General features: G+C 42.6%; 1 protein-coding gene across 1 annotated transcript; it reads left to right on the forward strand.

Moving 5' to 3' along the window:
- The first annotated feature begins 9,216 nt into the window (after positions 1-9,216).
- On the forward strand, positions 9,217-14,409 carry msl2b (MSL complex subunit 2b). Its single transcript, XM_083902049.1, has 3 exons — positions 9,217-9,689; positions 12,179-13,554; positions 14,073-14,409. Exons 1-3 carry the CDS (start codon positions 9,548-9,550, stop codon positions 14,370-14,372), a joined length of 1,818 nt encoding a protein of 605 aa, XP_083758175.1. The 5' UTR covers positions 9,217-9,547; the 3' UTR covers positions 14,373-14,409.
- Positions 14,410-15,835: the final 1,426 nt, after the last annotated feature.

The following is a 15,835-nucleotide window of genomic DNA, read 5'->3' on the forward strand; positions in this document are numbered from 1 at the left end:
AGTGCCACACCCTCGTCGTCTTCTTCTGCAGAAGAGATCGACGTGAAGACGCAGGTTTCCACGTAATAACTCGTTTATCGCTCGCCATCAGCACAGTGCCCAGGAGGTGACGTCTCTCTGTCCATTTCCTCTTATTCTGCAGCAGAGATAGTGCAAGGATACAGAAGATTCCTCTGGTGAAAATCACTTAAAGAATCTAAAAATAGCAAAAGATTTATAAAGAAAGTTTTTTTTTGGTGTTAAGTGACAAACTTCTTCTTTTCTCGCCTGATGCAATCCTCTACTTTCTGTTTCCTGTTTCCTTTCTCTTCATTTTGTTAAACATATAAACACATTTAATGTTTGTCGCATTTTCAAACTTTAAACTTAAAGCAGGAGCTGCTTTACTTTGTCTTAACTGCTTATTCAAGGTTGTCTTGAAAGGTGCTCATGACTCACATGACAGTTTCTGTGAACCGCCATGTTGGCAGCCTAAAGCCTTGTTTCCACCAAGTGGAACGGTTGAGTTTGGTTGAGTTTGGTTGAGTTTGGTTCACTACGGTGCATTTTTCTTTTTTGCGTTTCCATTAGGAATCGTACCAAAATAAGCAGCCCCTATTGTTCCATTCTTTGGCACCCTTCCCTTGGAGTACCAGAATAAAATGGTACGGTCCGTCAGTCAAGACCGCAACAGATGATTGGGCGACAGAAAAGAAAAGTGTCTTTCCCTGACGACCAGTGTTTCGGGTCTTTGACCCGGAAGTAGAATTAGACGACCTATAAACGTAGCGGCGGTGGTGGCGGTGGCGTCTTTCTTCAGCCAACATGGCAACCACAAGAGCCAGAGTTACAGCGCCACCTACAGACGTGCACGTACACATAAATTCTCTCCTCTGCATGTATACTCGAACTCCGGCTCGATGAAACTGTGCATGTAAACGTACTGAGTGAAAGGTAATAAATCATTGAAACTGAGTTATTTTGGCTGCCCCCTGGTGGTTATCCAGTGTACTTTTACCTCCTGATTGACTTCACAGAGGAAACTGGAAGAGTTTCCCCAGATCACTTTATTCATTGACATTGATCAGACGATGTTTTCAACTAATGAGGCAGAAGATGGACAGACCTGAGCTTCAAAGTGAAAACTCTGTCGTCTGATTGTGCAGATATGAAGGAGAAGCCCACATGTTCACACATCAAGTGTGTTTCCGTTGTGTGTGGTTGACTTCAGCTGCAGAACTGATGCATGAACACTCAATGTGTTGATTAGTAATCACTTTTCTTAACTAAAATCCCCCCCCACTGCCACATGTTTGCTGATTGTATTATGAGAAATGTGTTCCAGACAGCTCACAGGCATGAACAGAGACACGATCAGTCTGACGGGCAAACACAGTGAAAAGAAAACTGAGAGCTTCTCGAATGGAGAAACCTTTATTTCCTTCCTCAAGAAGTTCCTGATTTTTAAAGAAAGTTATTTTTAGACATTTTAGACATTTTCCAATTCTGTTCTTTCCCTCTGATACTGACTTTAAGACCTGGACTTTACATTTCGGCTGGTAACTAGACACGATAGACCAAACAGCGCTACGCGCCGCCATTTTGGGGGTTTCAAGTGTGAAATATGGCCAACTTATTGACATTATAGCCTTCTCTTGTTAACATTATACTACGTTATTAATCACTTCTTTTCTCCCTTTTTCTACACGCTCACACTGTTGTGTTGTGATTTAACATCACATCACAGCACACAGGAGTTGTCGATCCACTGCTGCCAACATCAGCACGTTTAAATGTGTTATTTTGCAGACTTTGGCTTTTAAAATCTGTCATTCAGATTTAGCGCAGTGACACAAAGTGACCACACGAGGCAGCAGACCAGCAGCTCCTGTGTCACCGTGAGCTAAAATCACTGATTTTCTCTATGGACTTTGGTGTGGGAGAGTGAATGTATATTTTATTAGACACATCTAATAAAATATACAGAAATATATAATATATAAATATACAAATATATTAGATATGTGTCTCCCACACCAAAGTCCATTGAGAAAATCAGCAATTTTAGCTCCTGGGGACACAGGAGCTGCTGGTCCGCTGCTGCCTCGTGTGGTCACTTCGTGTCACTGAGGGAAGTCTGAACGAAGGATTTTAAAAGCCGAAGTGACAAAATAAGACATTTGAACTTAGTGATGGAGGCAGCAGTGGATCAACAACTCCTGTGAACTCCTGTGTGCTGTGATGTTAAAATCACTGGTTTTCTCTATGTGGTTTGGTGTGGGAGAGTGAGACTTAAACCGACGTGGATTTCATGATGTGAGTCTTTTGTTAAGTGGCTAAAATCTGTTTCAGGCTGTTTCCTCGACTAATTACACTTTTAGGAAAGCTTGAAACACGTCTCTAAACATTTAAATTGACCTTTAACACCAATGACAATATCAGCTGAGACCTCTGACGTGCACCTCTTGGTATTAGTTGCAGAAAAACGCTTCCATGAAACCCTCGAATTACTTCCTGCGTCGTCAGTGTCTGATTCAAGAATCTCCAACACCCCGACACCAGAATGGAGAAGTAATTATGCCAAACCAGAGAGTTTCGTTGCGGTGACTGGGTCATGTGCCGCACGCTCATCATTACTTTAATTCTTCCGCGGTTCATGTCCAGATCAGCTCTGGGTGTCTTACTCATGTTTCCATCAGAACACCTGCTGTGTCATGATTGTCGTGTCCCTGCTGCTCAGGATGTGGTGAAACGATGGTTAAAAAAAAAAAAAAACAACTTCTGTATTTTTCCAAGGGGGACACTTCACTTAAAACTGTAAACTATACTGCACATTACTGTATATTATATACTCATCTTGACTATTCTATTCCTTTTATTTTATTTTAATTTCTTTCATCATTTTTTATTTCTTATAAAAGTATGTTTACCACTCCCACACCAAACCCAATAGAGAAAATCAATGATTTTAGCTCGCGGGGGACACAGGAGCTGCTGGTCCACTGCTGCCTCGTGTGGTCACTTTGTGTCACTGAGGTTAATCTGGACGAAGGATTTTAAAGACAGAATTAACAAAATAGCACATTTGAACTTAGTGATGGAGGCAGCAGTGGATCAACAACTCAAAATCACAGTTTTTTCCATGGGCTTTGGTGTGGGAGAGTGAGTGGTTTAGTTTAATCTCTTACAGCAGGGGTGTCAAACTCTTTTTCACTGAGGGCCACATCAGCATCATGGTTACCCTCAAAGGGTCAGATGTAAATGTCATACAGAATAAATGTAACTAAATGTCACAAAATATAATGTAAAATAAAGGTAACTACTCTGTAACATATTGATAAATAACTTTCTGTATTTATTACTTATTCAATTTCACTCGTCGCATGATGCATATTCAATGATACGCTGCGATCTAGTGGCGGGATGCCGTCACTTTGCGGGTAACGCAATCGCCATGCATTGTGGGAAATGTAGTTTATGGTCAACGCAGCATAGACCTATTTTAACACAGGTTTTTAAGACCAATTGATCACTCGCGGGGCCACATAAAATGACGTGGCGGGCCACATCTGGGCCCCGGGCCTTGAGTTTGACACACGTGTCTTATAGCCTATTATATTACGAGTTTGTATTTTCATCCATTCATCCAGGACGTGATCATCTACTCATGAATGTTTTTAAGGTTTGCAGCACACTCACTTTATTTCTGCACATGTATATTCTCTGTCTGACTGTACCTCCAGGAGAGGCCTGTGGGTCTTCACAGCTTTGTCGCCACCATGTGGTGACAGCAGAAGCTGCAGCCAACGTGTCTTTTTTCACAAATAAGGAAACATGAAACAAAGTGGAAAGAGTGTGAGGGTGACAGAGACAGACGTCAGCGTCCAGAATAGGTAACAGTATGAATGTTGAGCATGACAGTAAATAATAGTATATATAAAGAAACAACAGATGTTTCCACCACGGGTGTGTGTGCTGACTAAACCATCTGAATACACAAGGAAAATCTGATTAAAGCCACTGCACAAAAGGCTCACCTGAGTCTATGATGTCTTAAGAACATGTTCACGTCTTTATCTCACTGTTAGACAGACTTTTCCAACAGGAAACTGAAGTTTGTAAATCACTCACTCTCCCACACCAAACCCCATAGAGAAAATCAGTGATTTTAACATCACAGCACACAGGAATTCACAGGAGTTGTTGATCCACTGCTGTCTCCAACGCTAAGTTCAAATGTCTTATTTAGTGAATTCAGCTTTTAAAATGATATGTTCAGATTTCCCTCAGTGACACAAAGTGACCACACGAGGCAGCAGTAGACCAGCAGCTCCTGTGTCCGTGTGAGCTAAAATCGCTGATAGATATTGTAGACTTAAGCAGAAAAACTGTGTGTGTCAAAAGAAGATTATTTATTCATGATTTTCACATTTCATCAGCTTTTATTGTTATTGTTTGTTGTTCCACTTACAAAAAGGACAAACTGTGCCTTTAAAACTTCACAAACTGCTGCCACAAAATACACTGTAGCTGCACGGTTCAATGAAATAATATAAAAATAATAAGTTAATCTTTAAATAGTCATGTAAAAGGAATAAATAGTATAACATATATAGAATCTCCTGTTGTAGTTTTGGTCACTGGTCATTTCACATTATCCTCTCCGGACGTTATCCCAGTGACACCACAGGGGGGCAGTATAATCCACCCTGGGAAACAGGGATAGAGTCAGTCAGACACATTTCAGATTAAAAATCAGGATGTACAATAATCAATGTTTTTATGTATAAATAAAATACTCTATCTGTGTTTTTGTCGAAGTTATAATAAATATTTATCAAAGAACAGCTAATTTTAGTTCAAACACATATACAAACATATACATATTTATTCAACAAGAAAAGAGTTGATTACACTCTGGAATAATGATTAAAAATGTTGCTTTTAGTGTAAGATGAACACAAACAGACTTTAATTCTGATACTGTAGTTTTTTTGGCTGATTCTAACCTTTATCTTGTCCTGGAGCCACGGAGCAGCTGGACGGACACACATGATTTTGTTCCTCTTTGTTAAGATCCTGGAAACAGAAAACACTCGTTATCAAAACAGTCACCGCACACCTGACCTCTGCCCTCAGGTGAGTGTGACCTCTCACCTCAACCAAACACTGAGTGTGTGTCATCTGACTATAGTGTAAATGTCACGGACCTTAGTTTATATTATATAAATAAAGATAATTACAGATTATACTTGCATATTATATTCACAGATTATATTCACAGATTATACTCAGATTATACTCACAGATTATATTCACAGATTAAACTCATAGATTATACTCACAGATTATATTCACAGATTATATTCATAGATTATACTCACAGATTATATTCACAGATTATACTCACAGATTATACTCACAGATTATATTCACAGATTATACTCATAGATTATACTCACAGATTATATTCACAGATTAAACTCATAGATTATACTCACAGATTATATTCACAGATTATATTCATAGATTATACTCACAGATTATATTCACAGATTATATTCATAGATTATACTCACAGATTATATTCACAGATTATACTCACAGATTATACTCACAGATTATACTCACAGATTATACTCATAGATCATACTCACAGATTATATTCACAGATTATACTCACAGGAAGGCGTGAACGTCACAGTCGTGTCGCGGCTTCTGTTCGTAACACGCTTTCACTTTGGGGACAAAGCTGGATCTGAAGCTGCGACAACAGGAAAGGTTTATGATCGGGACTGCGGCGTCCACTGGATCACACACACACACACACACACACACACACACACACACACACACACACACACACACACACACACACACACACACACACACACACACACAGAGAATAGATTAGAGGATCTCCAAATAAGGAAATGGAAACTTTTAATATTGGAAATAAATAAAAATGGAGCAGATAAATCATCATCAAGCATTTTCTGTAGTGTGTACAAATAAATGGTTAATATTAAAAAAATAATAACGCCTTACATTCCATTATAGTCACATCATTGTAATAATTTGACTAATACTGAGGTAAATGATGTTAAAACCAAGTTATTTTAATAAGTAATATATTTAAGCTTTTAGTTTAAAATGAGCAGAAAAAGAGTCAAATACATTGATACATACATGGGATTTCATTTAATTTGAACGCAAAATTGTTTAATAATTTTTTCAGTGTTAAAGTGTTCAATTTAACGCCATTTAGTGTAATTTTGAGATGAAAATAGTTTAATTATGTTAAATGTAACACTTTAGTGTCACGTTAAAGACAAAAACAGTTACAGAGATGAATTGCACTGATTAATCTCCTGATAACTGTCTTGATTAATACATTTAAATTACTTCAATGTATAATTATCATGTCATAGAAATGAACAATGACCAAATTTGTAATTTTTACTTAGAGAAATTATCAATATCTATGTTTTTGTCTCACAGGCTGCATTTTAAGAATAAAGAATCGTCGTTACCATGTGACGCAGAGACGAACATGATCACGGCCAAGGTGAGCAGAAAAATCCAGCGGCTCAGACTCAGACTGGTCCACATCTTCATCAGCACTGTGTGGATCTGGATCAGGATCAGGATCAGGATCAGGATCAGGAAAGAACTCAGAGTTAAGTGATTGTCACCAGCTGTGATGGTGTTTTTATACAGCTGAGGAAAAGAGGAACCGCTGTTGTCATGAGCAACGTTTCTGGAATGGAAATCACCTTCACACACACACACACACACACACACACACACACACACACACACACACACACACACACACACACACACCACAGATGGGTCACGGTTACCTTTTTGTCAAGATTTCTGTGTATATATTTTAAATCAAATAATAGAAAATGATGTTTTGTTTGTTTAACAATTCGAAAAAAATAACATAAGGTGTCACAAATATTACACAGTGGACCTGTTTGACTGTTTATCTTACAGCTGGATGAACTCTTTTAGACAGGAAACTGAAGTTTGTGTTAAACCGTGCACTCTCCCACACCAAACCCCATAGAGAGAATCATAGATTTTTACATCACAGCACACAGGAGTTGTTGATCCATTACTGCCTCCATCAATAAACTCAAATGTGGTATTTAGGAAATTCTGTGTTTTAAATTATTCATTCAGATTCACCTCAGTGACACAAAGTGACCACACGAGGCAGCAGTAGACCAGCAGCTCCTGTGTCACTGTGAGCGAAAATCACTGATTTTCTCTATGGGGTTTGGTGTGGGAGAGTGAGCGGTTTAACACAAACTTCAGTTTCCTGTATAAAAGTGGCTAAAATCTTTTTTTTATTATTATTTTATTGTGTCCTCAAGATCAATGTGTTTTCCAGCTGATGGATACAAACTTGTGTTTGATCAATAACAACAGAATATCTACTGGCTGCTTCATTGACCTCACTGTCACTGTCATGGCTGATTATTAATCATTTCAAGGGAGTAGACTTTGAGAACAGCTCATGTTTCCTTCACACTGCATATGTGTGTGTGTGAAGGGGGAATCACCCAAACTCAGAGAATAAACACTCAGACTGACCACACCACTATTTTTAACCTCCTCTGTTTCCATAGTCACCTCAGGAAACAGTCATGATGCTGTGACAAGCTGCTACTCACACATGTGGAATGAGGCTGCAACAGAAATACTCACATATATGTACTATTTATATATTTATACACACTATATATTACTGTGCCTATGTCTTTATCAGCAAATGGAGGCGTTACAGGTGATTTAAATTACAATTGATGCTTTTAAATGCCAATTATTAACTGGGTAGAAAAAGTTTTTTAACTAAAACTGCATCAAAACTTTATTTTTATCACCAGCTCCTGTCAGCGACACACAGACACACACACAGACATACACACGCACACACACACACACATTAATCGTCAGTCATTATCAGTGTGATTACATCACACATGTTTTCCAGTTTTACTGTCATTGTGACTTCAGCTGTTTTTTTTTTACAGATAATCTGGAGAATTACCAAAGAATCATGAGTCTTCAACTCCTGTGTCCTGATCTTTATCTTTGGTGAATAACAAACATGTACCAAGAGGAAGAAAAAGGTTCCAGGAAGTCAGGTTAAATTAAAATTTGAGTACATTTTAAGAAATTACCATACATAAATAAGTAAAACTAGACAGAACAATATAAATAGTATAAAATGAAGGCTTTATTATTTTTCTTTTTATTATTATTTTTTAATTATACGTTATTTTTAATGGATTATGCATTAATTTAAGTGGTAATTTTATAATAATAATAATATGTGGACCGATTTTCAAATGAACCGCGTCGTGTGTTCTCGCGAGATTTGGACAACAGCGCCCCCCTTGTTTGTGTCTGGGAAAGCGACGGGAGGTATGAAGAATGCTCTGCGGCTAATGATAGCAAGGTAAACGGATAGGGATTTAATTCACCCTCGGTCTTCGCTGCTCCTCCGGAAGAGGAATGCTGCTTTGAAAGCTACTGGAGGACTTAATTTGCTCATTTAACGCGCCGAGTCCTCGGCTTTTCGTGATACTTTCCCGCCGAGGCGAGCAGCGACAGCGGCGGAGCCCCGTTAATCCCGAGGACAGAGCGGAGCGGCCTTGCTTGTGTAGCCGGCTCCCCGGTGCACCTCAAGCGGTGAGCTCTCTCACGCGAGCCCGAGGCTTCAGCAGGATTATTTTTCTCCACACCCAGAGAAACGTCGGCGCTTTGGAATTATTTTTCTTTCCACTACCTTTTCTTCACCTTCTTATATACCCGTCCACACTGACGGGCACTTTTTATCGCCAGCGCGGAGGCTTTTTTGTGCCACCGGGGCCTGTTTTGTTTTCGAGCCGCCATGAACAATAACAGAGCGGTGTGACGAGGCTGCCGGGGTTGCGCCGCCAAAACACACCGGAGACACTAATGCAGCGCTGCAGGATGATAATAAATGCACCGTGCGATAGCAGCTCTGGAGCGACGTGAGACCCACCGAGGACGAGCATGCATGTGGAGTATGGGCTACCCGGGGACAGAGCTTTGCAGAGGGGACTACTTTGGCACGAAAGCCCGTGTTTGAATCTGGGACCTGCTGCTTATTTCACCAGCTGTATGTAACCAGGGAAAGGCTCCATGTGTTTTTAATGTGGAAACAAACTGAATCCCATTGGATAAAGCGACGTTTTTATGCATAAACGGACCCACCACCATCGTCATCGTCATCATCACCGGGGGGAGCGGTGCTTCCAGAGCCGGGAGACGCTGAGGATGTGACCGGGGTGGGTGAGTGGGAGCCTCTGTGTGCACATGTGTGGGATTCACCCACGGGAAAGTGACACCCTCACAGCCATCTATGTTAGTCCAGACTCCCCTCAGAGAAGCAGTCGTTTTTACTTCGCATTACTTTATTATTATTATTATTGGGTGGCTGTAGTGTGTTAACGGTATCAGTAAGTCTTTTTCACGGACCGGTCCGGCCCGGACTGGAGCTCCCTTCCGGGGCCAGGCAGCTGAGATGAACCCGGTGAATGCGACCGCTCTCTACGTGTCCGTGAGTCGCTCCGTGCTGCAGTGCGACCCCCGAGACCCGCGGGCTCTGGCGGAGCTCTGCAAGCTGCTACCCTTCTTCCGCCAGTCCCTGTCCTGCCTGGTCTGCGGTGAGCTTCCCTCTGATTCTTATTCATTTATGCATTTATTCATAAATGTCTTTATTATTTATAATTTATTCGATAATAGGCGTGTGTTGTTGTTTTGTGTGTTGTTGTCATCTGTGCTCCCAGGAGGAGCGAGCCTTTAAATAATGCTGCTTTCAAGGACTATCGGAAATGACTGTATCGTCAATTTTAATCAGTGAAACCAACCATTTAATCAATATGTTTTTAATATATACATATAAATATAATAAATATTAAACATGGTTTGCATTTCTTGTGCTTCTCGTAATAAAACTGATGTTGTATAGCAAGCTTACAGTCTTGGCTAAACGTAATAATAAATAAATGATTTTCCTTTTTCCACTCTAATTATTTGGTAACAAACTCAACTCATTTTTGAGTCATTTGGGCGTTTTTTGTTTATATATTTAACCTGATAAAACTTAACGAGTGTAAAATACATGAATTATGTGTTTCCTTCTGTCCTTTATGGTCCTAAATCCTGTTTATCACACGTGATGGCGGAGATTCCGTGGCGCAGTGAACGCACCATCGGTCTCGGCTCCACCCACCATGACACACCCCCCTCTGTGTGCAGCTCAGCAGCAGTGGGGCGTTTCTCTGTTTATTATGTTGGAGACCAATTTATTTCTCTTAATGAACTTTAAATAGATTAAATTGTTCTCATACATTATCACTAAAACGTGCTAGAATATGTTGTATTTATATTTCTTTAAAATATATAAGTATACCACATTATTTATTATTATATTATTATTATTACAATTAAGAAAATAAACAGTGTTATGTACAGCAGTCAGGCTCATCTCTAAGTAAACAACATTTATTTGGCTGTAGGTCAAGTTTTTTTCTCTACTAAATAAACATCAAATGTGATTTAGTTGGCACAGTTTATAATGCATGGTTTTTAGAGGTCGTCCTGTACGTTTTCTGTGGAAGATGCCAAATGGTTTTGGCCCATATATTCAGCCGATTTACCTTTTTTCCTCCATCTTTTATAATGGAGCTGCTTGCTGATAACAAATAATGCAAACAATTATTGACTGTGACATTATTAACATTATTTTACAATTAATTGCAGAGTTATTTAAACATAAAAAAAAATGTGGATCAGTGTTTACACACAGTATTTTCTATAAAATGTAATTTATTCAACACATGAAACAGTTCATCAAAAAACGAATGCACCGACCCTTTAATGTCTTGGTGTGTGCCACTGAATATAAAAGGCTGAATATACCAGTAATAATTAAAATCCCGATGTGTAGTTGCACGTTTCTGTGTCTTGCTGTGAGGTAAAGGTGATCCACTCTCAGATAATACAACATAAATAATAGATGAGCATGAACAGGTCCAGTGAAGACACTCGGTGGTTGTGTGGTGGGTTGATGAGGCATCACAGAGTCAGGAGGGTGGCTTGTTTCCTCTGAATGGAGCATCTGCAGCTGCACTCCTTGGCGACGAGCGTTGCTAAGGAAGCGCCTCTGAATGAGCGGTTGTCAGTGGCTCTGGCGAGTCGCCACGCTGCGCTCAGGTTTATAAGAATGAATGTGTCTCCTCAGGAAGCTGTGGTTTCTAATGGTCCTAAAAATAAACGTGTTAAATCATGCGGAAGAATTGAACTGGATATGAATTTTTATTGCTCTTGGCGAACGCTGCTGCCTTTCCTGGGTCCTGTGAGTTAATCATCAGTGTCAGCTGATCTGCACTGTTCCTGTGAAATTTGTCATGTGTCAAAGGGAAAATATGTGGAAAAAACAGTGACAACCAGTGTTTAAAACAGGTACTGCACGTAGAGGTACACCAAGTCATCTGTAGGTATAAACTGGAAGGAATTTGCTTTTTTTTTGTTTGTTGTCAAATTCATCGGTTTGAGGGTTTTAATTTGTAATTAAACAAAGTTTGTCAGATTTTTCAGCTTCTTTAATGTGAATATTTTCTTGTTATTTTCTCCATATCACAAATAAATCATTATAACTGATTTATTTTGGTTTGTGGACAAAACAAAAATTTGTAAACAAGTACTTGATTAATCGAGAAAATAACTGCTAGATTAATCGATTATGGAAATATTTTTTTTTGTTCTAACTCTAGAACCATACTTTAAAGAAATACTTCTGCTCCAATCACTACGTTATTTATGGTACAAATGATCAATGAGTTGTTTAAGAAAAATGTTAAACAGTGTATTATTTGTGGTACATCAACTTCATGTGTATTTGTAGAAGTGATGAATTTTACAAGGTTCCTTGAATGCATCTTGCAGCTGTTCCTCTGAGCTCATTGCCGTGTAGATCCCGCAAATTTACTCAGATCTTTGAATGCATCTCATTAGCTTATTTTCTTAGCTCAGAGTTAAGAATATTCTATGACTAATACCGTAGAATATCCTAATTTTTACCCTGTAAAACAGTACATTTCTTACATACTGTGCCTTTTTAATGTTGTTTTTCCTCTGTTGTTGTTTTCAGGAAACCTGCTGCAGGACCCCATCGCTCCCACCGACTCGTCATGTCAACACTACGTGTGTCGAGGCTGTAAAGGTCAGAGGATGCAGCTGAAGCCCTCGTGCAGCTGGTGCAAGGACTATTCCCGCTTCGAGGAGAACCGGCAGCTCTCGCTGCTCGTCCACTGTTACAGGAAGCTCTGCCTCTACATCACGCAGTCGCCGCTCGCATCGCACATCGCCAACGCCGCCGGCAACTCCCCCGACCTCCAGGCCGTCCTCAACGAGGGCCTGGCGCTGGCCGAGAGCGAACCGGAGGCGGAGGATGTTTCCGACTCGGCGGTGCTGTCGCAGATGGCGTCTACCTCCGACGTGGTCGAAGCTCCCCTGATAAAGGAGATCAAGGGGGAGGAGCTGAGCCCGGTGAGCATCAACGGACTGCACGATTGTAACGGCCTGGTCAGTTCGGACTCTCTGCAGCCCGTCACCATAGACACGGGCGGATGCGTCGCGAAGCAGGAGAGTTTTTCGGCAGAGATTCCGGTGTGTGTGAGCGTCGCGGGGAGCGGGGAGGCGGGGCTTTGCGACATCAGCGCGTTCGGGGACGAGCTGAAACACGGTGGAGGGCCGTTGCTGTTGAGCGTGGAGGAGGTGCTCAGAACTCTGGATACGGACACAGACCCCGACCCCTCGCCTGAGCCCGACTGCCCCCCCTCTGTACCTCAGTCCACCCTCAACGGACCTCTCTGTCCGTCCGGCCCGGACTTGTCCCGCCTCATCCCCTCCCTCCCCCCGGAGAACAGCCCCCACCCCCTGCACTCTCACCCACAGCCCTCGCTGCAGCCTCCGCCTCAGCCCTCCACCGTGGTCCCGTGCCATCCGCCGCGCTGCCACCGCAAGCGCTCCCGCTCGGAAAGCGACAGCGAGAAGGTGCAGGCCCTTCCCATCTCAAGCCTCTTACAAGTTACGCCGCTCGGTCCCAATAGCCCTCCCCGCCACTACCCCAACTCTGCTGCCACCACCACCAAACAGGAGCCCATATTTCCTGTAGCCCCGCCCCACCCTCACCTGGCCCCCGTACCCAATGGCGGTCCACCCAAAGTGGGGAAGGCGGTCCTCGTCTCCAACAAGGCCCTGAAAAAGACTGTGGAACATCACGGGGCCGCAAAGAAGGCGTACACCAAGGCCAGGCAGGGGGGCCCCAACAAGCCCCGCCCACAGCCCCGCGACCGCGTGCCCCAGCACCCGCATCCCCACCCGCTGACTCACCCGCCCAGCCCATCCAAGCCGCTGTACAAGAAACCCGTGGAGAAGAAGGGCTGCAAGTGTGGCCGAGCCACACAGAACCCGTCTGTGTTGACCTGCAGGGGGCAGCGCTGCCCCTGCTACTCCAACCGCAAGGTGAGGACAACTCTTCATTAATAAAAGACTTATTCTGTCAATTAAAGGTGCCATATGTAAGAATGTGGGCAAAAACAGTTACTACATTCAAATTCAAAATACCGAGGTCTTTTAGGTTTCGTATTCTGACGTAACTGGCAACCCGTGGTTGACTGCAATGATTGGTAGACGGTGGTGGGTGGCGCCACATGCCAAAACATGATTTCAAAACATAAACATGATTTGCAGTCTGCAAAATATTTTGTCTGTACTGTTGTTGTTGGTGAGTTCAGTTTGTTATATGAACATTATTCCTGAGTCTCTGTGACATATTAGGAGGATTTTATGGACAGTTGCTTTAGGTTTATTACACAATGCACCTTTAAATGTCAGAAAATATTGAGCAGTTTGAAGCTGGAAGATCACAGACATTTGTTTTAATTACAAAAAAAACCACAGTGGAAAAGTGCCGTAAGTGAGGATGAGGAGGATGATGAGAGAACACTGGATTATGAGTTTGTTGTGTTGTTGTTTTGTAGGCGTGTCTGGACTGTATCTGCCGCGGCTGTCAGAACTCCTACATGGCGAACGGAGAGAAGAAGCTGGAGGCGTTCGCCGTGCCGGAGAAAGCCCTCGAACAAACGCGACTCACGCTGGGAATCAACCTCACCAGCATCACCGCCGCGGCGCTGCGCAGCCCGGCCACCAGCTCCCCCGGCGGCACCCTCCTCAACGTCACCACGGCGACGGGTGCGCCCGTCACGGCCGCCTTCCTGTCAGGGGCGGGGCACGACAGCAGAGCCTTTGACGATTCACTGGAGATGCGCTTTGACTGCTGAGCTCCCGCCCCCTTCCTCTGGTTGGTTGTCGCGCACATTCCCCCCTCCCCTCCCCACCTCGCCGCCCTCAGCCCACCGGGCGTCATCCGTCGGATCGTGCCGGGGGGGGGGGGGGGGGGGCGCTGCAGGGGGGCGGAGCTAGAACAAAGGCAGCTACGTTGACAGGCGGGTCATGAGGGTCACCAGCTGAAGCTGAGGTCGGCGCCCTCCGTCCATCGCCCGGATCTGCACCGCGCCGCGGCGCCGGAGAGAGGACGTGTAGCGTTTCTGTCTGTTTCTGTTCTCTTCTGTAATAATGTGTAGAGCATGTTGTGTAGCTAAGTCGCAACTGTGTCTGCGTGCGTGTGTGTGAGAGTGTGTGTGTGTGTGTGAGGGGGACGCTGTTGTTTGGAGATAAACGTGATTAGCAGGAACTGAGACGTCGTCGTCATCATCATCATCATCATCAGAGAACGGTGTAATTTATATAAAAGAAAGAACTTTTCTACATGGACTCACCAGTTTTCATTCAAGACGTTTTTTAATTAGTTGCGTTGGAATGTGACGCAGGAACGACGAGCCTTCAACCAGAGTATTTTCACACAGGACGTTTGGATTCTGCAATCTTTCAACCAACGGCAAACTGATCTTAAAGGGAGACATTTTGAGACGCTTTATCCACCTAACGAAAAAGAATAACTGCATAAAATCCACGTCAGTTTAAGTCTACGATATCTTAAGAACACGTTCACGTCCTTATCTTCGCTGTTAGACAGACTTTTTCGACAGGAAACTGAAGTTTGTAAAACACTCACTCTCCCACACCAAACCCCATAGAGAAAATCAGCGATTTTAGCTCACGGGGACACATGAGCTGCTGGTCTACTGCTGCCTCGTGTGGTCACTTTGTGTCACTGTGGTGAATTTGAACAAAGGATTTCAAACGCCGAATTGACAAAACAACACATTCTTAACTCACTGATGGAGGCGGCGGTGGATCGACGACTCCTGTGTGCTGTGATGCTGAAACTGTTGATTTTCTCTATGGAGTTTGGTGTGGAAGAGTCTGTGCAAAATGGAAGCAAAATGGTTTACAAAGTGATGCAAACTTAATTTTCCTGTCATAAAAATCCAAATTAAGTGACTAATCTGGAGAGATCTTAGACTGAGGCAGGTGTAGATTTAAAGAGAGCGTCTGTTGTGGTCTCAAAAAAACATGAAGTGTCCCTTTAAACTGAAAGGACCTAATAGTCAGTTAGATTTCTTCAATTGTACGCTCGGATTTAGGCGGGAAAAATAACATATTTATTTGTTTTGACACATTTTTCAATTTAATATGAATTTTCCGAACCTTATTGTGAAAATCTCTGGTTGCGTCCTCGTTTCCTGTCCTCGCACAAGTGTTTGGTTTGTGGAAGCTGCTAAAACAAAACAAAAGAAAATCACCACAGAGAACTGAAGAAGCCTTCAGGTTCCTCCAGTTC

This window comes from Microchirus variegatus (genome assembly GCF_963457635.1).
Source record: "Microchirus variegatus genome assembly, chromosome: 15".
NCBI classification, from domain to species: domain Eukaryota; kingdom Metazoa; phylum Chordata; class Actinopteri; order Pleuronectiformes; family Soleidae; genus Microchirus; species Microchirus variegatus.

What these genes read in the sequence shown, in the direction of transcription:
- msl2b (XM_083902049.1), top strand. Translation starts at nt 9,548, where the DNA reads ATGAACCCGGTGAATGCGACCGCTCTCTACGTGTCCGTGAGTCGCTCC. An exon ending in CCTGTCCTGCCTGGTCTGCG is followed by an intron (nt 9,690 to 12,178) that starts GTGAGCTTCCCT and finishes TGTTGTTTTCAG; the next exon opens with GAAACCTGCTGCAGGACCCC. An exon ending in CCTGCTACTCCAACCGCAAG is followed by an intron (nt 13,555 to 14,072) that starts GTGAGGACAACT and finishes GTTGTTTTGTAG; the next exon opens with GCGTGTCTGGACTGTATCTG.